We start from the raw sequence: 23,954 nt of genomic DNA on the forward strand, positions 1-23,954 counted from the left end.
TCAACCAGTTGCTAGGATGAGAATTCGACGGTTGCTAAGGGACCGCGCTGCGTTTCCCTAGGCTGGGAAGTGACATCCACCCATCACCCGTTGATTGCTGGGATACCGCTATGAGCCTTACAATCCTGGCTCTCCGATAGGCTGAAGCCGCCGCCTACGAGAAGCGAGGAGGCGGGACTCTTCGATGGCGGGCGGTTTGGAGAACTCGCGAAAACGAACGTCGTCGCTCGCCGCCGGGCGTTACTTCACAGAGGCCAATCCGGCGAGGGCCTCTCTTGCGATAGGCTCGTGGACCCATCCTTCAAAATATCCGTTGGCCCGACGGGAGCGTTTCTCCCGCCTCTTTCCGTTGTGCGGCTCGCTATTGGCTAACAGGCCTATCCATCGGGCAGGGTCTGTGGGCTGGCTCGCGCTTCCGAGTTCGCGATTGGCTGGGCGAAGGGCCGCGGCGCAAAAGTTCTAGTTTGGGATGGGCGGCGGGTGAAGGAGCGGCCATGGCGGGAGGGATGAAGCCGGACTCGGGGCGGCGGTGGCGCCTCTTGCTCGAGGCCGCCGTTTTCTTGGCGCTGCTGTGGGACGCGGGTAGGTTCAGAAAGGGGGCGGGAGCGGCGGCGGCCTGAGGGTGGCTCCTGAGCCTTCTGACAGCGGGGCCCACGTGACAGCTCGGGGGGACTAGGGTTGCCAGCCTCCAGGTGGTGGCAGGAGATCTCCCGGAATTACAACTAACCTCCAGGCAACAGAGATCAGTTCCCCGGGAGAAAATGGCTGTTTGGGAGGTGCACTCTATAGCATTAGAATTAAACTTTGCTTAAACGACTCCCCCAAGCGTTACGCGTTCCTTGGTAATGGAACTGATACTTGAAAATGTATGACAAATTTCCAACCGTCTTGCCTGGCAGGGAAATTGCCCCCTTTGAAATAGCTGCCCCCAGAACTTCCTGAAAGTATGGTTGCCAGCCTCCAGGTGGTGGCTGGAGATCTCCCAGAATTATAACTGATCTCCAGGCTGTAGTGATCTGTTCCCCTGGAGAAAATGGCTACTCTGGAGGTGGATTCTATGGTATTCGGCCCTGCTAAGGTCCCTCCCCTTCCCAAACTCCGCCCTCTCCATGCTCCAACCCCCAAATCTCCAGGGATTTCACAACCTGGAGCTGGCAACTTGCTGCTGTGTCAAAAACACCGGAGCAAGGCAGGCAGTGTCTATTCTGCACATGGGCAAAATGAACAGCTGCCTGTACATGGGATTTCTCTGGGGGTGGCTCCTGCCTTATTGTAACTAAGTTAACTAGGAGACTCCAGTTAATGCAAAACGCTGCTGCTGAGCTGTTATCAGGAGCCAGCAGGAGCATGAACATCACCCCCATTCAGCACTCACTCTGTTGGCTGCCTATCAGTTACCGTGCTCAGTTCAAGATATTGGCTACCACATACAAGGCTCTTCATGGCCTTGGTCCAGCTTACCTACAGGACCGCCTCTCTCCCTGTGTTCTGTCACGGCAGCTGCGTTCGGCTGAACAGGGTCTCCTGCAGGTGCCACCCTGCGCATGGGCGAAATCAGCAGCTGCCCGTACACGGGCTTTCTCTGTGGTGGCCCCCATCCTATGGAACGGCCTGCCCGAAGAGGTCAGGAAAGCCCCCATTCTCCGGGTTTTCTGCAAACGGTGCAAAACTAAATTATTCTAAAGAAATTTCTGCTCAGATAGGAGGGCTGCATTGCAGGGAGGGGGTCTCAAAGAAATACTTCACTAACGAGTTAGAGACCATAGACTTCACCGCTATGTTGCCTTACATCCTATCTGTTGCTTTAAGTATGTTCTCCTATGTACTACCTATTGCTTTAAGTAACTAACTACTGGTTAGTTCTATGCTGTCAAATGTCAGTCCTAGAATTGTTTATGCTCTGTTTCAGCATTTCATCAACTCTATTGGATTTTTGCTAATGTTATGTCTTTATACACTAGCATTTATTTACCCTATGGCATTGTTATTTGAAAAGTCCTTGATATTGACTGTGCTGATCTCACTCTGTGTAATCCGCCTTGAGTCTCAGTGAGAAAGGCAGATTATAAATGACATAAGTAAACAAACAAATAAATAAACGTGGTATATAAAGTAGCCACATGGAAACCCAAATCAAATATATATCTATAGGCCTTTGGGCAAGGGACTGATTTAGTTTTCTTATTTACTTTATTGTGCTGTGTGCTTTGGTGGTATTAGAGAAATAATTATTATTATTTTGTTCTCAAGGCTCATGGCTTACAGTTGTAATTTTTTCAAGAGCACACTTGAACTAAACAGATCTTAATTCTGCATGAGCATGCCCAAGATTATGCTGTAAATTACATATCTTCTTCCTCCCACTGGTTTAATGACTTTTTCCACCTAGCGACTTGCCTGAGAAAGTTTTTTTTAAATCATTATCTCTTGATCTTCTTAAGAGTCGCTCAATTGCTGAACCATGTTTCATTTGCATAGTTTTTTTGGGGGGGGGGGCAAAGTACCCTGCTAAAAAAGCCCAGCATATCTTCCTGGGATTTTTTTGGATTTGTCAGACAAGCTAAATCTGAACCTTGAGTTGCGCTAATATTGTGTGTGGGTGACCCGTCATCCTTGCTGTTTAATTGCCTAATAAAGCCATTGTGGTAGAGGCTGGTAGAGTTTTCTGGCTAAGGAGGTCTTGCACAGACACCAAAAGCCAATGGAACTTTGAGACTCCATGTGTGTTCAAATGGAAGTTTAAACCGCATTACTGTTTGTTAGTTGTTGCTGTAAATTGTCCACTGTAGACAAGCGCCATGGTGTGTCTTTTTGGTGCTTTCTGTCCATTATTTCTCCCTGAAACAGAATGGTTAGTGTATTGTTTTCCATGTTTTGCCCAGTGTAGACTTTAGCATGTTCGCCATCGATTACTGGACAGGCATATCTCCTGCTTGCTGACCACGCTAATCCTAACCCACATCTTGTATAAACCAGCTTGGTTCTTGTTCCTTGAGGAGCAAATCTGGTTTATGTTCATACGAAGATCTTGTCAGTTTATCTAATCTGTTCTTTCTTTTTCTTTTTTTCCTTGTCCCATAAAGACGGGCAAATAATTCAACTCAAAGATCACCGCATGCTCACACACAGCTCCCCCAAGCAGTTTTGCTATACAAACACTGGCAGTCTCAAATGGCATGACATATGGACCAGAATTCAGGTGAGAATCAGGGTCTCCCTTTGCTTCTGGCTTGTATATTGTGGATTTTAACTTGTCTGCGTGCTTGCTGCACAAAATGAACTGAGACTAGAATTTATGAGTCGCTAAAGATAACTTCTGTCAAAAAACCCCATTGGCTTTTGTTGTCCTTTTAAGGTTGGGGGATGGGTGGTTAAGCTTGGCCTTGCAATTTGTGTTGCTTAAGTAGTGTTCAGTGTTGCTCTCTGCCACCTTGCCCCATTCTTCCATGTTCAGGTTCATCTGAATTGTACACAGTTAAGGAATGTCGTGCTCCAAATGTAGCCTATATTGTATTGTCGAAGGCTTTCACGGCCGGAGAACGATGGTTGTTGTGGGTTTTCCGGGCTGTATTGCCGTGGTCTTGGCATTGTAGTTCCTGACGTCAGGAACTACAATGCCAAGACCACGGCAATACAGCCCGGAAAACCCACAACAACCCCGTAGCCTATATTGTTGAATGTCATTCCACTTTAGGAGGGTAGGCTCAAAATACTGTTTGCCACTTCCCACTCCAGCACCATGGGAAGGAGACTCACAACAGCACAAGGCAAGGTTTCTCCTTGTAGCCTTAGGTATGGTGTCGTGCAATGCATTTCCCGATCTCTAGAAGTCTCCCAGCCTATGCTTGCTGTGATCTTGCTTTATTTTAGTGGAATATTCTCTGACTGATTTCCAGGGTAATGGCATTACTTTTCTCTTCTTTCTTTATTGGTGTTAGCTAAATCAAGCAGCGTCCCCATCCCAAAACAATGGAACGTGGCAGAACGCTGTCTTAAGAAGATTTTACATTCATAAATTGAGGTTAGCAGGATTAGAAGAGTATAAGCCCACACCTGAACAGCCCAGGCAAGCCCGATCTCATCAGATCTTGGAAACTAAGCACGGTCGGCCTTGGTTAGAGATTGAGATGGGAAACTTCCGAAGAAGACCAGGGTCGCTATGCAGAGGCAGGCAGTGGCAAACCACCTCTGTTAGTCTCTTGCCTTGAAAACCCCAGCAGGGGTTGCCCTAGCTAGGACTTGACAGCACTTTCTACCAGCAGCAATTCTGCTTAGGGCGGCATGCTCAGCTTTGCTGAGGGAAGAGGTTGTGCTATAAAACAAAAAAGAGGAGTCTTGTGAGAGCTTAAACACTAATAGAGTTATTGTGGCTTAAGCTTTTGTGGTCTAGAGCCCACTTTATCAGAAGCACGACACATATTCTCTGTTGGCAGACACTGGCGCCTTGAGGGCATGCTAACGAAGCATGGTTTAGTCCATAAAAATGTATGACAGAATAAATCTTTTAGTGTTTAAGATGCAACAGATTTGCTTGGCTTCTCCTCAGGAATTGTTATATTATGTTGTCCTTTAACCATCTCTTTTTTAGAGAGGAATGTTTCTGGTTGATTGATTCATTACATTTATAGCCCTCCCTCCCCGCGAGCGGGCTCAGGGCGGGTTACAGCAATAGATAAATTACAACAGATAAAACAGTAGAACAATAAAATCACATCTCATCGTAGCAGTATACATTTCAGTATCCCAGATGGGGCGCCATTCCCCTTTCCCTGCACACCATACACATGGGTTGGTGAACTCTAACTCCCCAGCGCATGGGGGGGGGCAGATGGACCATATAGCCCCCCCCTCCCACTAGTAGGAGACCGGCAGGGAGGCTAATTAGAATGGATCCAAGTACTGGCCTCAACCATATGCCTGGCAGAACATCTCTGTTTTACAGGCTCGCCAAAAAGATATAAGGTCTTGGCAGGCCCCAGTGTCTTCCGACAGAGAGTTCCACCAGGTCGGGGCCAGGACAGAAAAGGCCCTGGCCCTGGTCGAGGCCAGCCGAGCCTCCCTGGGGCCAGGGACCACCAGTAGATGTTTCCCTGCCAGTCTAAGGGCTCTCCAGAGTATATACGGGGTACATTCTCCAACTTCACTTGTAGGCTCTGTTTCCTAAAGCCCCTGTTACTCTCTTCAGTACTTTGCTGCATTCTACTGTTTGTCATTTAAACGGCGCACTTCATAAATGTATCCATGTTTTGTGTTGACCTGTTGAAATGCCCTGTGGCTGGTGTGTGGTCTGGGATTTTTCGAACTGAATCTCGTACTTCCTCCTCCTCCTCCTCTGCAGATCCGAATAAACAGCACCAAGATGATCCGCATTACCCAAGTTGAAAATGAAGAGAAGCTCAAAGAACTGGAGGAGTTTAACATGTGGAATTACATTGGCTCCTTCTTCAAAGAGAAGCTCAATGACACCTATATTAGCCTAGGGCTGTACAGTAATAAAACCTGCTTGAAAGTTGACCTCCTTGAGCCAAACTCCACTTACAGCATCGTCGTTGCTCGGAGTATGTCCTGTTTTACTTTGGTTGGTTGGCTTGCTGGGGAATTTGTGTAAGATGTCCATCTGTTGTATCTAACAGTAGTCTATTAAGCCAATTGCTTCCAGATTTGGGGACCTGGAACATGCAGGCATTCTGATTGGGGTCAGAATCTAGCAGAGATGCTAGAGCAGGAATATGACAAAAATGACTTGTAGTCCAGAACTGTTTTTGTTAGTATCCAGTGCTGATTTTAGCTGCTCTAAGTGTGCTAGGGAGGAAATTTACCCTAAAGCAACTTTGCTTTTTTTGAGCACGTTATCAAAGAGGATATCCTACCCCAAAACCCAGTCTATCTGAAACTTATATCTATAAAATTTAGCATCTTAATAGTATAAATAATCTAAGTTTACTCTCTCTTGTGTGCAATGTTAAGCCATGAAGTACATACTGATATCATTAATAGAATATTATTGCTTATATCTCTCTCATTTACAACTTGTTGTGCTAGCTTAAAGTTGATATGTTTAACTGGCTGTGATAATATGACCTGGATAGCCCAGGCGAGCCACATCTTGTGAGATCTCAGAAGCTAAGCAGGGTTAGCCTTGGTTAGTAATTGAATGGGAGACCTCCAACGAAGACCAGGGTTGCAGAGGCAGGCAATGGCAAGCCACCTCTGTTAGTCTCTTGCCATGAAAACCCTGCCAGGGGTCATCATAAGTCAACTCTGACTGGATGGCACTACACACACACGCAATGTAACCTATTATCTGTAATTCTTTCCCAGATATGTTGTAATTCAAATGAAAACGTCAATATATGTTGTAAATGTTAGAATCAACAATAAAATTGGAAGGAAAAAGGGGGAGGGGAGTGCTAGAGAGCAAATGCCAAGATTTACGTGGGCCAAATAATAGGCCTTGCAGTGAATTAGAGTCCAATCCGTTGAACATTTCAAAGAGATAATGTAAAGTAAATGCTTATTCGTGTGCATTTCTGATCTCACCATCTTAGAGAAACCTGCTAAGTTTTTCACTTCCTTCTGAAAAAACAACATGTGTGAAGCTTTCTTTTGTTGCAAAGCACGTGCCTGATAACTTCCCCATTGAAAGAGCACTATCGTATTACCTAGTGTGCAAATACAAATAATGGCTGGTTCATGTTTTTATCTTCTGCAAGAAGGTGCAGGGACCCGCTCGTTGTGACCGGCTTGTGTGTGGATTCTGTATTTATCTTGCAGAAACCGAATAGTATCCATGAGCATGTACCAGTCGCAATTTGATGTGCTGCGAGGTAGTGTTTTGTACCAAGGATAAAAAAATGAACTGGCCTTTCATGCAATCTAGGTTTATTCTGTTCATTTGGTACGTATACATGGAAGGGAAGGAGACGGAGAAAACTACTGCTGTAAGGAAAGAGAAGCTCTTTCATTTCCATGGGGGGATTGAGGCTATGCAGACATAATCTATTCCTGATAGCTTATATGCACGTGATCTTGAACTTTGCATGCCCCGTGGAGCTTTTTTCCCTCGATGAAACTGTAGGAGGGATGGGTGTTTGCGTCGGTAGTTGTTAATCCAGACGGCAGGCCAGTCAGACACGGTTGCTTGACATGGATCCATTTTGTTCCTTGCAGCCTTTGATCCAAAACTCTTCCTGGTTTCCTTTCTTGGCCTTCTGCTGTTCTTCTGTGGGGACTCACTGAGTAGGTGAGTATTCTCATGGGTGTAAGTGGGGCTGGTTGTGCTTAGCCGGAAGCAGTGATCTCTCCTGTCCTGCCAAAGGTTCGATAATTGTCATTATGTTTAAAGTAGCTGGTTTTCTTCCTTCCTTCCTTATTTATTTGACTTGTACCCCACCCTTCCTGCAAGCGGGCTCAGGGCTGCTTCCAACAATATATCAAAAAATACCGTAAACACATTAAAACCACTTCATCCCGATAAAAAGATTCTGGCGCCACTAATCCTGGTTAAAGCAGTGGAATAAATTCTTAGGCTGCCGGGGGACCGGATTTTTCTTCTATAATTAAGAAAAAAAATGTCTCCCAGCAATATAAGAGCAAAGACATCAGTACATTAATAATTAAAGGTCCTTGTATAATGCTTCCATGAATCTGATTTGCTGACACTCTAATAATTTAGTCTCCAGCTTGGTAGGTCAGACCTGCCTGTTGCCAGTTGTTTTGCTATGGAAAAACGCGGGTAGGTGCCCGTAAAAAGATTACATCTGAATTGGCCCCTTAAAAAAACTGCCTTGGTTACAATAAACCGAGCTTTGTGGCCTCCCTTTTTTATTCGTTGCCCTGCCTGCTCGCTTGATTAAGAAGGTAACAGTTTGTTGGGAAGTGTGGACATCCTTGCAAGATCCCCAGTGGCCATGAGCCTGGCAGGTACCTGCCACAGAGTCAGGTAGGGGACTAGAAGCTACTTACGCTGCTCTCACCACGGCCTTCAGAGACATTTAGGCACATTGAGAAGCTGTTTTGTCTCTGTGGGCCTCCGAAGCTCAGAGCACCATCAAAAACAAGACCCTTCCCTGTTAGTGGCGAAGAGATCCTGCTTGCCAAAGCCGGCACCGCTGAGTTCTGCAAGACTTCCCTGACCCGTGCGCCCTTATGAGAGAGCGTTCAAGTCGCCTGGTGGATAGACTGGAAATTTCCTCCTGCTGCAATGCATCGAGGAAGAAGCACCCGGCAAATGCTAGTCCACCTGGGCAGGCATTGCCTCCTGTATCTTAATGCAGGGAGGGGGCTTTGTTGCTCAGACTGTTGGCTTCCTGTTCGCCTTTTTGTTCCAGCTGGTGTGGTTTGCTCCTCCCGGGTGAGGCTCGGTCTTGGTGTCCCATCGGTGATCTCTGGCGGGCATGCCAGGAGCATTCTCCACCCCAGCACAGCAGGGTTAACATCAGCCACAACTTCCACGAAGGTCCAAAATGTTCCGACCTCTGGAATCTATGCTTACGAGTTGTATACCTTCTGGCACATGCCTGAGACTTAATATATCCGACAATCTTTGTATAGCTGTTATTCCTGCACAGAATCTAAGATAACGATTTTCTTTTCAGGAGCACTCTCTTTTTCTACTCGGCTGGAATAAGCATCGGCATGCTGAGTTCTCTGCTCGTCCTCATCTATCTCATGTCTAGGATGGTTCCCAAGGTGAGTGAGGCCACCATCCCGTCGCTAGTATCAGTTGGAGCATCCCATACATTTAAGCGCCTCTCATTTTAATTGCCTGTATTTACGTGCCTCTCTTACATGGTGAAAACTTGAACAACAAATGGCATTCCGCAAGTGACCATGCTCGCTTTGGACAAATCTAGTCGTAAGAACAGGAGCAAAATAAAGTGATTGGTTTTTCCGTGCCCTATTTGCACATCCGAAAGGTCCTTGTGGCGTTACGTGAAAGCAGTTAGGCCCAATTCGATTAATATTTATTTCTTTATTAGACTTATAGTCCGCTCTCCCTGCGAGCGCAGGCTCAGAGCGGATCACAACCTGATTAAAACACGATACAATATACAATAAATAACATACAGCTAAGAGCAATTTAAATCTGGCAGCAAAATTTAAACATATACTGATTGGTATACTGCCTGATTGAAGATTATATTTGTGAGACATAGCATTGTCTGGTTCATAGTTTATTCTGAATTACTTTTGATCACTTCAGTATATTGAGTATAACATAGAGGGGAACTGTGGCTGTTTGGGTTTTTTTTAGCAAAATTTAAACAGACAGCAGATTTCACAGGGTTTGGGGAGTTGGCCATGGCCTCACCTGAACCCCTACGGTACAAAAATGGTACAAAATAATGGGTTGGATCCAGCACAGCGTTTCCGCTTGGGCAAGAACTCTTGTGCAAGTAGAAGCGTAAGAAAAAGACGGTAGCATCCACTTGTGCTAAGTCAAACTTATTGTTATCTGCAATTGCATTTCTGCTTGCGCAAGATCTTACGCAACCCATTTGAAGGCTTTTGGTAGGAGCGAAAGTACTAAGTTCTGCAGTTCATCCTGCACAAACAGAACTGTGCTAAGTGGGTTGGGACCGGCATATCTTCGGGACCGCCTCTCCCTGTACGTTCCCCGGAGATCGCTCCGATCAGCGAATAGATATTTACTTGTGGTCCCCGGCCCTAAGGAAGCCCGCCTTGCTTCAGCCAGGGCCAGGGCCTTTTCAGTCCTGGCCCCAGCCTGGTGGAACGCTCTGTCAATGGAAACCCGGGCCCAGCGGGACATATTATCGTTCCACCGGGCCTGTAAGACAGAGCTGTTCCGCCAGGCGTTTGGTGATTGAAGGGGGCGGTGCCATGTCGGCCTCCCACCTTTGGGGTGGGGAAGGTTCTCCCCACCACTGCACCTTGTTAATTTGTTTTATTATTTGTATATTGATTTTAGTTTTTGTTTTTATCGATTTTAACTGTTCACCGCCCAGAGCCCCTGGGGATGGGCGGTATATAAATTGAAAAAATAAATAATTCTCCCTGGATAGAAACTGTTAGGAAGAAGAGTTCATGCCCAGCTTTCCCCCTCACATGTCAGTTTGCGCTGTGTTAGAATCTTTCTGCTGAGAAAATTCCGTCATGTTAATCTCCACTTTTTTACCCCTTCCCTTGCACGTTCATGAGAACTGAATCTGGAACGTCTGAAAGCTTCCAAAGAATCTGACCTGATTTCACCTTGCCAGGTTGTGCAGACTGACCCCTGCTGGACAAATAATTTCACTGATTGGGTGGGCAGTGTAGAAACCTGCCCATAATAGCATCCCATTTGAGGACTAGTTGCCTCGTCTGCCTTTTCAAGAACCTCAAAATAAATCCCCCCTAAGACAGTTTGTTCTTTCTGTGCCCTAGAAAAGTCCTGTGTACCTCATGCTGGTAGGAGGCTGGTCTTTTTCTGTGTACCTCATCCAGCTCGTCTTCCGGAACCTGCAAGAGATCTGCAAACTCTACTGGGAGTATCTGCTGGGTAAGTGTGTGCCTGTCTCGGCGCGTGCCTCGACGGAAGCACGAGTCTCACGCCTCTTTCGTATTTCTGAGCAAGCCTATTTAAGAAGTGCAGGGAGTTTCACTTCCTTTAATCTCTGTGCCTCAGAAAACGTCTCACCTCAGGAATTTGTTCTCTGCTTCCGGTAAGCTTGCAGTTTCAAACAGAAGCGTCTTAGAGGTTCTCATTAAGGCTAATTGAGCTGCACTGGTCGTCTTAATCGCTATGAATGTACAGCCGCTTTCCCCCCATGTTTTGTTTAGAGCGCTCAGCGTTTTTTGCTTAAACAGGATTTGGAGACCTGAAGCAGACAGCTCACCTGGGGTTTGGGTTGTTGGCCCTTTGTTGTAAAAGGCATTTGAGTGGATTATAGACATCATTGACGGGGGGGTGAGTTTAAATGACCAGTGTGCGTCTGCCAGTTGCGCAACCGCGACCTTCTCAGGCTTAATCTTGGTGGTTTTTTTGCCTTGATAAAGGAATTAATAATCGTTATAATCCTCACCCCGCCTTTTGGCTTAGGAAGCCGCTGCCCCAGCCGTTGGCACAATGCCTGCTGGGCACCAAAGTCCTCCCTGTCTGGGAAAGTTTCTCCCCTCATCTCCGCCCTTACCTCAAGGTGCAGTTCTGCCCTCGTCTCCTATTCGACGTAGCAGAAGGTGCCATCCAGATATACTTATTGCCTGGCACTCATGAACTTCTCCATTCCCGCTCCCTAACGTCACTTCACACAGCGTGGCTAGTGCCAGTGTGGTGTAGTGGTTAGAGTGTCAGCCTCGGATCTGGGAGACCCAAGTTCAAAGCCCACTCTGCCGTGGAAGCTCCCTGGGTGACCTTGGGCCAGTCATGTACTAACCTACCTTGCAGGGGGATTGTGAAGGTAAACTGGAAGAGCGGAGAATGATGTAAGCCACTTTGGCTCCCCACTGCGGAGAAAGGCAGTGTATAAATGAAGTAAATAAAACCAAATCCTGAGCTGCGGAAGGCAGTGAACCAGGTGCCTGTCGATTATTTTGCCTTGGCCTGTCAGCCCCTGCTGAGGCAAAGGCATGATTGCTGGTTAGTTCTCTGCTACGGTGTCACTTCCTTCTCTCATCTTGCCTGCTGAGAGCTGGCTGGTCCTGGTGAAGCTAGAAGGCTTTTTATACGCTTAGGCTCCAGGGACCATTTCCCCAGCCCTTTGCCACACACTATGCCAGTTTAGTGTAGTAGTTAAGAGAGGCAGGACTCTAATCTGGAGAGCTGGGTTTGATTCCCTGTTCCTCCACTTGAAGCCAGCTGGGTGACCTTGGGTCAGTCACAGTTCTCTCAGAGCTCTCTCAGCCCCACCCACCTCACAGGGTGATTGTTGTGGCGATAATAATAACATACTTTCTAAACCGCTCTGAGTGGGTGTTAAGTTGCTCTGGAGAGCGGTATATAAATCAAATGTTATTATGTTATTGTTAGTAAAAGTATTCCTCAAAGGAGAAACTTGTGCAACCATTCTTGCATTACCGATAGCATCGTTTAATTTATTTGCATTTGTTTGTTTAAAATACTCGTTAGCTGTATTCTTCACAAGTGCTTGACGTGCTTTACAGACTCGTTACGTTAAAACACAAAAAGTCAGAACCTGCTTTCTGAAAGCGATCCCAAACCAATAAAAGCAGCAAAGGTAGCTAATTAAAAATGTAGAGGGATAAATATTCTGTTTGTGGGTGACTTTTCTATGCAGAATGCTGGATGCTTTGCCTTTTCGTTGCCTTCTACACTCTCTGCTGGGCAGTGTGTTTCATTCCTCCAGTTTGTCATATTCCAGATGAGCGCCTTATTCTTGGCTGACCTACAGTGTGATCCTAAGCAGCGTAAAACCCTTCTTGGCCTATTTCCTTGAGTGGATTTAGTTAATTTTTTTTCTTTATTTAAACTATAAACTACACACCACCACACAATAAACAACAAACATAGAGAACAAGACAAAGCACACAATAAAATTAAGAGGAAAAGAAAACAACCCACCCCCCTAAATTACACTACAAGTTGAGTTCCGATTTTCTCCGCCACAAGTATATATCATTTCTAGAGTCCCACTTATTCTAAGTTAGTCACAAAGCCCCTCTTTTTTCTTCTATTGTTCCTGTTTCTTAATCCATAAATCCAGATGTCAACCAATCCCTGTTATCCATTTCATGCAAAAAGTCTATTAACGGTTTCCTTTCAGTCAAGAAGTTAACTAATGTCCTCTCTCTAATTAATGCAGTAAATTTTGCCATTGACGCAAACGCCAAAACTTTTGTCCGCCATTCCTCCACTGTAGGCAATGTTGTAGTTTCCCACTTTTGTGCATAAAGTACTCTTGCTGTTGTAATAAAGTATAAAAACAGTGTATTGTCGAAGGCTTTCACGGCCGGAGAACGATGGTTGTTGTGGGTTTTCCGGGCTATATAGCCGTGGTCCTGGCATTGTAGTTCCTGACGTTTTGACAGCAGCTGTGGCTGGCATCTTCAGAGGTGTAGCACCAAAAGACAGAGATCTCTCAGTGTCACAGTGTGGAAAAGATGTTGGCAGGTAAGTTATATCTACTCAGGAAGGTGGGGTTGGGCTGAGTCATCCTTTTCCACACTGTGACACTGAGAGATCTCTGTCTTTTGGTGCTACACCTCTGAAGATGCCAGTCACAGCTGCTGGTGAAACGTCAGGAACTACAATGCCAAGACCACGGCAATACAGCCCGGAAAACCCACAACAACCATATAAAAACAGTGTTCTAAAACTTTTTTCCAACTGGCTGTCCATCATTCCTAACAGAAAATGGACAGCCTTGAGTGGATTTAGAAGGGTTTTACTCTGCTCAGGATTGTGCTGTTAGTGGAGAATCTCACACTGCCTAGCTCCTCTGGTCACCTAACAGCAGTCATTCTGTAAGTGGGAATGGTTAAGATCTCAGTAAAAATAATACTTGTTTAAAAAAAGAGTAATGTGCCTTTTACTACTACACGTATTCATTTTTATTCTCCTAGGCTACATGGTCGTTGTAGGGTGCCTCAGCTTCTCCGTCTGCTACATACACGGCCCGTTGGAGAACGAGCGCAGCGTCAACCTCCTCACTTGGGGCTTGCAGATCCTGGGCTTGCTACTCCTCGGTTGCAGCATTCAGATCTCGCAGATCGCCATCGCCTTGATCATCCTTGCCTTCTGCACTAAATACCTGGAGTACCCCGTCTCATGGGCCTATAACATCTACAGGTGACAGATGGGTGGCGTGGGCGTGGCTTATCCTAGAAGGCACCATCCGGTAACAGCCCTATTAATAGTTGCCTAAGAAAACGAGCAGCGCGTCTGTGTTTCTTTGTGCAGCTGACAACACTGTTCTCTTGTTTGTAAGGTTCGGGAGGATTTCTGCTGTCGTTTGGTCCTGTCTAAATCCTGAATCTCAGATTGTATATAGATCATCTGGAGTTATATAACAGGGATGACTGAATTCTCCCCCCCCCCACTCCACTCTGGTCTGATTGTGTGCCGTTTTCTGATCACTGCTTTCTACTCCAGTCATCTTGCACTGAATTTCTCAGATCTTTATGGAATAGAATAGAGAACCTCCTTGTTGTCCGTCTTGGGTCCACGGGGACAACAACAAGTGGAGAGGGATTTTTTTGAAGGTCCATAGGCACGCATTTCTATGATCCCTTTTTCCAGAGGTCTTGGGGAAAGTGTAACAAAGAGTTTACCAAGGTTTTCTAGGGGAGGAATGTCTTTTGAGGTCACAGTAAAAGTGGGGTGGGATAGGGAGAAGAGCCACTTACCTGTAAACACACTGGAAAACATGGGTGTACTTTTTCATGATCTCTAAATTGTACACGCCCGTAGACTGAATTACATTTTTTTGGTCGATGTATGTGCTGTTCAGATACTGGGAAACCTTACTAGCTTGGTTCCCGCAGTTCCTAGATCCTGGGAATGAATGTCCATGGTTCTTTTTAAAAATCCAGTCTCTGGACACCAGGGAGATGAGTTTAAAAAAGGGAAAAAAGCAGGCCTTGGAAAGAAGATCCGTGACGTTCTCATAAACCGGATATGGTCTTGATTGCCTTCTGTTGGAGATAGATGTGATGAGGGCAAGACACATGTTGTTAGAGCTGCTTGGATAAACTTTTGCACTCTGTTCCCTAGAAGAGGATGTATTGGTAGTGTGCTCAGGATAGCAATAGAACAAAATCCATGGTCTCCATGTGCTGGTATTCAGGCAGGTAAAATGGCATGCCTCCTCCTTTGTTTGTCCAAACCAGAACTAGGCTGCTCCTTTGCAGCTTGCCTCAGAGTCGATTGATGTATTATTAGTATTGGTTATCTGTTGCCTGAGTTTTTGGAGCGTTAAGGGATCAGGTGGTGTAGCTTGCCCTGTGTGTGGTCACGTGCTGCAGTGAGCTGCTGGTGGGCTTGCTCTGGATAGCGCCCCAGGAGAATGTGGGCAAGCGAGACGCTGTCTTAATTCGAACCCTGGGGTTTCCAGCTGTTGTCAGATCAAAATATACCACTAGGTGGCACCCATGAAGGCTTCATAAAAGAGCCCTGCCTTTCAAGATGAGCATCGTTTGAAAGCACTGAGGTAGGGCCTTTCTTATACCAGTAAGGTGAGCCGCAAGTAACGTAAGATTCCTCAGGGTTGAAAATTGGGGGCCAAAACCAAAGTTCTCTTATACTTCCGAGCCCGGAATCTGTAGCTGCCCACTATTTGGTTCTGTGTGTGGGGGGGAAGATATTAAATTATACCCATGTTTGAGAATATGCCAACTGGTAGTTTGTTCCACGGACCCCTTACTCTCATTGCTGTCTAATGCTGCTGAAACAACTTGTGCAAAAATTTAGCGAGCAGTTTGAAATGGAGTTGGTTCAGAAGTAAAGACCGGCAGGAGAGAATCTCACTCAAGCAAGGCTTGATCTTGGCGCATGACGGCTTCTACTGGCTCTCTGTCCTCGAGCTTGAATTGGACTGTGGTGTGGCTGGGAAAAAGTCTGGTACCTGAGCTCTGAGCTACCCAGCAGCTGTTGCGAGAAACCAGGCTTGGGTGCTGAGAGGTGGAGCTGCCACTAACGCCGTTGCTGTCCTAGCAGGAAGCTGTGTCCAGCCTCAGCAAAGCCCACCCCACCACGGCTGCTAACTGAGGAGGAATACCGTCTGCAGGGGGAGGTAGAGACGCACAGAGCCCTGGCAGAGTTACGGGAGTTCTGCAGCAGCCCAGAATTCTCTGCCTGGAAAGCAGTCTCCCGCATCCAGTCTCCAAAGAGGTACTGCTTTAGGGGCGGAAGGGGAGAACTTTCTTCTTGCGTAGAATTTCTTTTGGTGTGTGCATGTGTAAGTCTAGGGAATCGTCAGAAGAAAGCCCAAGCTACAAACCCAAATATGGAAGTGAGACAGAATCTGTGGTGGTTAAAAAGATAAGGACTAGTAATGAGTCCTGTTTTTTTCTCTCTGCCCCTCTGTGTACTCACCTTGTTACAGACATGGCTGCCCCTTCGTGCTATGTGTCTGTAATCTTTTTGAGCTGGTGGGCACCTTTGGAATTCTGGGTGCAACTAGAAAAGGGTTGCTGCAGAAAGAGGATCCAGCCACACAGAGGAAGCCCAAGTGCTGTGGAGAAGAGGGGTAGTTTTAAAAATACTCTGGGAAAGAGGAGTGAGAGAATGAAACCAACGCTGGTGGCAGCTGCGGCTGAAACCATGTTGTAATCTTCGCAGCCAATTGGCTCTCAGGCTGCCAATTGGAAGCCCTTCTGGGCAGGTGCCCCACATGGCTCCACCCGCTTTCTAAAAAGACCTGGCGGGCACCAGGAAAATGTCGGTGGGTGCCATGGTGTCCCCAAGCACTATGTTGGGGACCCTGCTATACCCTTTGGAGACTTGGGTCTTACAAATAATTAATTGGCTAAAGGTACATAGCTTAATGATATTCTAAGGTTTAAATCATGGTTGGGGATTGGCTAGCTGCTGCAATATCTTCACTGGGGAGGGGCCGTGGTGAAGCATCTGCTTTGCATCTAGGTGGTCCCATGTTCAATCCCTTCCATCTCCAGTTAAAAAATCTGGTAGTGGGTGATGTGAAAGAAACCCCGAAGAGCGGCTGCCAGTCCCAAGCAGGCAGCAGTGACTTCGATGTATCAAGGGTCTGATTCAGTGTAAGGTAATTAATTAATGTTCACGTGGGCTCTCTGTTTATCTGCAGATTCGCTGACTTTGTGGAAGGTTCCTCACATCTCACCCCTAATGAGATCTCCGTTCATGAGCAGGAATACGGGCTGGGAGGGTCTTTCCTGGAAGATCAGCTCTTTGAAGAGGAAGGGGAAGAGACGAACGATGACAGCTTTGACGAGGACAATGGTGCAGAGAGCTCCCTGCCCCGGAACCATATAGCATTTAGGCAGATGGATTGACTAATAACACCCTCTGCTGATGTGGGGTAAGAGTTGCAGCTTTGCTGCCCTCTGCCGCAACTAGCACCCCCACACAAAGCCTACTGTGTGTGGATGTTGTGTGGGATGAGGCATATTCCCTTATCAAATGCTGGAAACTGGAAAGGGGGTACCTACAAGCCATTAAAGCGCTGCCGTCCATTCCAGACAATGAACCACATGTGGACTGTACCACACTTGGCATATGCCAAAGCGTTCTGAACCACGACACCTTGCGGAGTGCAAATCAGCCCAAATCCAGGGTTGTCAGTTGTGAATGAGGCTGAGAAATGGGGGGCAGTGAGGTGGAGTTGAGATTGCCTGTTTAAAGGCTGCTAATAACAAAATTCCTAGCCTTGGTGAAACAGATGCTGCGATGAACGGGCTGATTTCCAGGTGAGACAGGAATGTGACATGTGCTGTAATGTGCTTCTCGGAGACACACACATGTCCTTTGAGACCACCTGCTTTGGGGCGGGCTTGCCATGGCGGCCAAGGGAGTGGGTGAAAAGATCCGTTTCCCCAGGGAACTCCTGCACTTGTCAGTAGTTGGGCAACTCTTGCTTGGGGTTTACCCTCCCCTGTGAACGGATATATATATATTTGCCTTGCCATTCCCACGTCAGTCAGTGGCTGTCCCACGCTGTGTATATCTCAGCTCAGCCAGGATTTTGTTTTCTTCCAAATAACATGCAAGCGCAGGAATCCATCTGGCCCTCACTTGCTTTTTGTGTGAGTGCTTTTAACGTTGGATTGTAGTGACTTGGATCGGGGAGGTGGAAGCTAACGTTGCTGACGGGGCATGGTGACGACGGGCTGTTTCCTGGTGCTCGCTTAGATGTCTCTTCATGCTGTAAGCAGGAATTGCTCAGATAAATTATCTCCGATTTGTGCGGCATAAGAAGAGGACTGCTCTGCCTTGGCCTGCCTCCTGTGGAAATCCTGCAGCTCCTTTGCTTTATTTGCGCCTCACTTGGATGCCTTTAGCCTTGTGTTCTATGGCAAGCCTGCAAGGTTGCAGACTCTCCGTTGCTTTTTTTCTGCGCAAGTGTTGCTCTAACATTCTAGGTGAGATTTTTTGCTCGGGGTTGACTGTAGTAAACTTCCCATAAGGAAATAGGACTTTCAGGATTTGGGAACTGTGAAACACAACACAGATTCAGTCAGAAAATGCAGGGAACTCTGTGGTGTTGATGTCCTTGAGTGGTGCTGTTGCTGAAAACCGCAAGCCTCGTATCATTCTTCCATACCACGTGTTCTTTCTTCATGCGCTTCCCAGCAGCAGCCAATAGAATGGGAAGAGGAAAGGCAAAACGGTGTAATGTCAGGAGGATATAGGGTAGGTTGTTATGGAGAGAGTAGGGTAGAGATGACCGCATAGGGCTGCCTGTTTCTTTTTAATCCTCCGCTGTTGCCTTGGAGATGGTATGACCCACCTTCTTGTGTTCTCAGTATTTAGAACTCAGGACTCGAGAGTAAATAGCCAGCAGTGATTTTTTTCCTTAAAGAGTTAGACTGATCCAACAACCGAGTGTCCATCCAGCTAGCTTACCAAGCTTGCATACACGTTAGAAAACCTCTTAAATGTTTTGCTCCAAGCCCTATGCAAATCATTTCCATGGACAACTGTTACTGTTGCCTCTTCCAAATATTTGTGACCAGTGCAAAGCCCGAAGCTCTCCCACTAGGATCAGCTTGCACTCATCTCGTGGGAAGGGCAAAGCTTCATTTACGCAGCGTATTGTGGGATATAAGCCATAAAAGGGGGAGGAAGAGAAGGGAAGAAGGTCTCCCAACAGGAAGTCAGAATGCTTGCGGATCAGATTTTAAATTGTGTTATGTGTTTCTCTAATTTTTATTTCCTCAATGAGATGGGTCAGTCTTTTAAAAAGAGTATATTTTTTACATTGAGTGTACTGACACCCCATTGAAATACTTTATTTGAATTGTAAAGGACTGAGATTTTTTTTTAATAAAGTCATTTTCTTTGCCAGGTAGGAAATAATCCTTGTGTGATGTTGCAGTAGTGGTGGCGGTTGTTAGACCAAATCTCAATCCCCAGAGTCATTTTGCTGGGAACCGCTCCTGGCTTGTCTGTAAAGAGCCCCTCTACCTGTTGTTTCTCAACAAAAACCGGTTGACACTTGATACTTCAGAGTAGCCGTAATGTTATAATAGTGAGCTGGGACTGTGAGTTTGGTCATTGTAGGTGGGCAAGGTGGGCATTGGATATGTTTTGCCTCTTCCTGCCGTAAGTGACGCTGTTACTTGACCGCAGAGCTACTTCTACATGCATGTTTATGCTTCACTAGACATGCAAACAGACTCCACTGAAAAGCACTGTGGTTAGGGAGACATCGGTTGATGGGCCATTCACCCATGCAAAGCATCCTGATATATAAGGCAAACCGTGTTGCCGACAACTCACTTTTTATCCCGGCACCACTTTTCTGGGCCCCCTCCTATACTACGGTTTCCAATTAATCCTCCCCTCAGTCTTCCGAGTTCTGCCCCCCATATCTCTGCTCAGCTGTCTCTACTCTTTTGTCGTGGTGCTAAAAATGCGGCTGGCATTTGCTTAAGCCACATCTCCCTCCCTCTAAAAGCATACAGCCTCTTCCCATGCGTCTCTTAGGACCCAATGCTGTCTTCTACGCAAGCTTAAGAGCTACACCCAGCATCTAGCTGCGCTGCTGTTCCAAGTGCTAAACATGTATCCGCCCAACAGAAAAGCCAGCTCAAGTACAGGGACCTCTTAGCATCTTTGCACCCCAGACACTGATAGCTTATTTGACAAAGCATCTTCATGCGCCCGGATGCCTCCCGTACATCATAGACCCAGTGTTGCCAGCCCAGGGTCTCATGCTCTTTGGTGGGCTGTTGCTAGATGAGGCAGCTGGTCCAAGGTCATAGCAGGGAACCCACAATTCCAGCAAGACGACAATCACACAATAAATTAAAGGGAAACACTCTTGTGAGTGGCTGGAGTAGGGAGATTCTGGGTCCAGAGTTTCTGCTGCCGGCACGCTGTGCGTCCCCCTCCGTCAGTCACTGCTAGGCAGCAAGCAAAGAGGGTTTTCCTCCAGCCCTTCCAGCCGATGGCCTCTCTTGTCCACACACCAGCACTGGCCTCTCTTCTGTCCTTTGGATGCTCGGCACTGCAAGACAGGAAGGCAGTATCAGCAGATCGGGGGGGGGGGGTGGATACATGAGCCCTCTCCCTGCCAAGAGCAGCAAAACCAAACTTCTTGGCTATTGGAGCTACTGAGAAACAAGCTGCAGCCGCTCTTCCAGGAATCAGGCTGGGGGGAGACGAGAAGAGTTTTCACTTCTGACTCAGACAGCAAAGGTCAGGCCAGACAACATCAGATCACCCAGCCTGAACTCCTGCTAGTTCAAGATTTCCCCTTACGGCAATTCCAGCTCTGCGTGCAGCTGTTGACAAAAGCAAATCTCGGGTTTTCCATCTTACTGGCAGAAAGGAAAGAGCACTGGAGGAGATTTTGCTTCCTGGGCTGTTGATGCGATTCCTCTGCGTCTTTCTTACCACTCGGCTTGGCCAAGTTTGAATCCTTCCTCCAGCGGATAGAGGAAGACTTTGGAACTGGCTGAGCAGAGTGGTGGGATACAAAGCAAGGGAGCAGAATTCCTCACTTTGCGTAAGAACTACACCTCCCTTTAAAAACAGACACCATTCCTCCTCCTCACAGTCCAAGACCCAGCCCAGTCAACTGTCACAGGTTGTGTGCGGTCAAAACAGTGCAGCAGTTCCAGCACGCAAGTCTGGTTTTGGCAGCTTTCTCCACGTATTCTGTCACTCACAAACCCAGACAGGAAGAGAAGGAACTAGATCAGCAGAGAGAGATTGTCAAAGCGTCCTGCCCAGCAGTTGAAGCCCTTTTGGGATGCTATGTGGCTCAGCATCTGAGGAAGTCCTCCGTTCGGTTCGTTCAGTTTAAAGGGTCAGACAGTCGATGTTGGGAAAGCCCTCCGGCTGATGCCCTGGAGAGCAGCTGCCAGCCCCAGTAGACAAGACTAAACTTGATTGCACAGACCAAGAGTCTGACTCAGTAGCAAGCAGTGCCATGATTCGACCTCTCTCTGGGGTGGCGCAGATGGTCCCAGGTTCTATCTTTACGACTGGATAGGAGGTGATCTAAAAGTCCTCTATGTGAGACCCTGACGAGCCACTGCCCATCAGCGCAGACAATACTGACTTTGAGCAAGCCTCTGATTCACGAGTCCTGTTCACAAGTTACAGTGAACGCACGTACTATCCATGTAACAGTGTACGTTTTAATTTTCTTTAGATGTGCAGCAAGTTATTCTTATGTCACATGCGCTGAGTGTGATTGAAACCTGGGGCATGCTTATCCAGGCACCAATCCCAAGCCCGGTTTCATTTGTAAAGTTAACACTGGTTGGCTCTTTCTTACCAACAGATGTGCACACGTACGTGCAGGACGTATGTGTGTTCATTGTCAAGTGAAGAGGACTACTCATCAAGCAGTTACGCATGTTCAAGCAAGCAAGTTCAAACGACCCCTCTTCTATGATGGTGCCCTCTCTGAACTATGCCAGGGTAGGAACACAAGTTCTCCTACTAACACAGTAAATGAGCATAGGCTGGTGTGTGACTTATGCAGGACTCCTCCAACCGGAAGTATGGCAAGGGGCTTAATTCCCAGCTTGCTCGAAAGCAAGCAGAACATGCTGTTCTTTACACGTTGCCGAGTACGCACTGCTGCACAAGACTACAAACCACATGAGTTTCTAAGTCTGCAACCTTGTGCACACCCTGTGCCATATCTCTTTGCAGCTCTGCTTTTATGGCCTCAGAAGCAGGCTAGCTTTCAGGGGTCTTGCAACTTAAAGCACAAAAGAAGACCGATTATCAGGGCTGAGGTGGGGAGGGAGAACAGAACAAGGACAGAGGCTGCCAGATCAAAAAACTTTGTGCAAATAATGTTGCAGGAGTTCCAGCCAGCTTTCTCTCCGCCCTGGCGGCTGCTGCTCACCACAGAGACCAGTGTCTACTTGCACACCATTAAGTGGAGGCATAAAATGGGATCCTCCCATGATGTCACTGGCTACGTTTCCCTTTGGGGACGGGAACCCAACCTGGGGCAGCTCCCAAGGAAGAGGCACATGTGGTGAAGCAGATTTCCAGGCAGGCGGAGAACCTTCCACAGTTGCTTTTCGCTTTCTTGCCAAAGGTAGGCATTTCATCCAACGGCTGCCTTTAAGCAACAGGCGAGGCAGCTTTGGCATGAGAGTTGGGGTGGGGGGGTGCATGAAATTCCACGAGGGACAGTACAAGAGGGATCAGAATTCTTTTTTACTTTTGTCGAAAGAGCCAAACTATGTTGAAATTCAGAGGAGTCCTTCAACAGAGAGCCAGTAAAAGAAAACTCATTTGCATAACTGAAAATATACGACTTAATATTGCCAGTAAATAACAGCCAGATCAATCATTCATATAGTTTCTGTACTGGCTGCTTGCAAGTCCCTCATTGGGAAACGGCACACACGAGGCCTCTCAAGAAGGAATTAATATGACCCTGTGCAACTTGTATTAGTACAGAGGCATAAGTTTGTGCATGGCTCACATCTGGGTTATGGGCAAATATTCACCTAACCATTTCATTGTTCCGCAAAGCTTCATTAAGGAGCATTTAATCCCATAAACATCTCCGCTTGCTGTTCAGTCTAATTCAATGTTAAGCAACTTCATGTGTTTAGAGGCCCAAACCTAGACTGCTGAACTGAAAGCTAAAATGTTCATTAGTATAACAGCTGTGCCCAATTCCAGAGGAATAGCCCTGTTGAGCCATTTCAGTCCGAACCAGAGAATCTCAGAGTACTTTAAGGAGCTGCCATAAACCCAAGTCCACAACAAAAACAAAAAGGATAGTCTCCGCCAAACCACACACTCAGTACTAAGGAGAAACCTCCTAGGAGACCAAGAAGCATAGTCGATAACCCAGTGAAAGTTACCAATGCAATGTTTGGAATTTTGAAGTATTGTATGAATTAAAAAAGTTTAATATTTCAGCTGATGATGAAGATCCCCGAAACGGGTTGAGACCGTAGCTAGCAAGCCCGTTGCCAACTTTTCTATTCTTGCCCACTTTCCCATCTGGACAATGCCTGACCGAATGCGGCATCTTCTCCTCTGCAAAAGAAAAGAAAAAAGATTATATGAATTAAGAAACATTGTCTTCAGGGCTTTTTTTCTGGGAAAAGAGGTGGTGGAACTCAGTGACCGCACAATGACGTCACTTTGGGTCAGCTGGAATGGGGGGGAGTTTTTTTAAGTTTAAATCACCCTCGGCGAAAATGGTCACATGGCTGGTAGCCCCCTGATCTCCAGACAGAGGGGAGTTTAGATTGCTCTCCATGCCGCTGGAGCAGTGTGGAGGGCAATCTAAACTCTCCTCTGTCTGGAGATCAGGGGGCGGGGCTACCAGCCATGCGACCATTTTCAAGAGGTGCCAGAACTCCGTTCCGCCGCGTTTCCGCTGAAAAAAAGCCCTGATTGTCTGAGAGACACTTACCTTGCATTGGGCTGGATGAAGACAGTTTGTTTCCCTGTTAAAGAAACAATCAATTAGGCTTTGTAATTGTATCAGTGTTGGATTGTAATTTACATGCTCAGTTGTTCATTGCACTGAAAGCACTTGCACTTTGTGATATAAATTTTGACTGAAGGATCATAAACCCAAGTCCGCCTGGTTGGATTTTCTACTTCCATCTTTCACAACCGCCCAACGAAGCAGAGTCGCTTCTATTCCCATTTTACAGGTGGAGAAAATGCAGATGACAAAATCCTGAACCGAGCGGAGACTTCTCATCTCTGAGGTTCAAGAACAGCAAGTAGCCACTGGACAACACCGACTTTCACCAATTTGGAGGGGTTGCCAACTTTTCCCCCCAGGAAGGGCTCCTCTGCCATTAAGAAATGCATAATGGAAGCTAACAGGAGATACTTTTCCGAGCATGAAGCA

At 46.8% G+C, this 23,954-nt stretch overlaps 1 protein-coding gene across 1 annotated transcript; it reads left to right on the forward strand.

Moving 5' to 3' along the window:
* The first annotated feature begins 485 nt into the window (after nt 1-485).
* Nucleotides 486-18,935, forward strand: NEMP1 (nuclear envelope integral membrane protein 1). Its single transcript, XM_055003124.1, has 9 exons — nt 486-582; nt 3,084-3,199; nt 5,339-5,558; nt 7,171-7,243; nt 8,598-8,691; nt 10,387-10,501; nt 13,522-13,747; nt 15,614-15,787; nt 16,722-18,935. Exons 1-9 carry the CDS (start codon nt 495-497, stop codon nt 16,927-16,929), a joined length of 1,314 nt encoding a protein of 437 aa, XP_054859099.1. The 5' UTR covers nt 486-494; the 3' UTR covers nt 16,930-18,935.
* The last annotated feature ends 5,019 nt before the right edge of the window (nt 18,936-23,954 follow it).

Source organism: Eublepharis macularius, chromosome 19, assembly GCF_028583425.1.
Source record: "Eublepharis macularius isolate TG4126 chromosome 19, MPM_Emac_v1.0, whole genome shotgun sequence".
Lineage (NCBI taxonomy): Eukaryota > Metazoa > Chordata > Lepidosauria > Squamata > Eublepharidae > Eublepharis > Eublepharis macularius.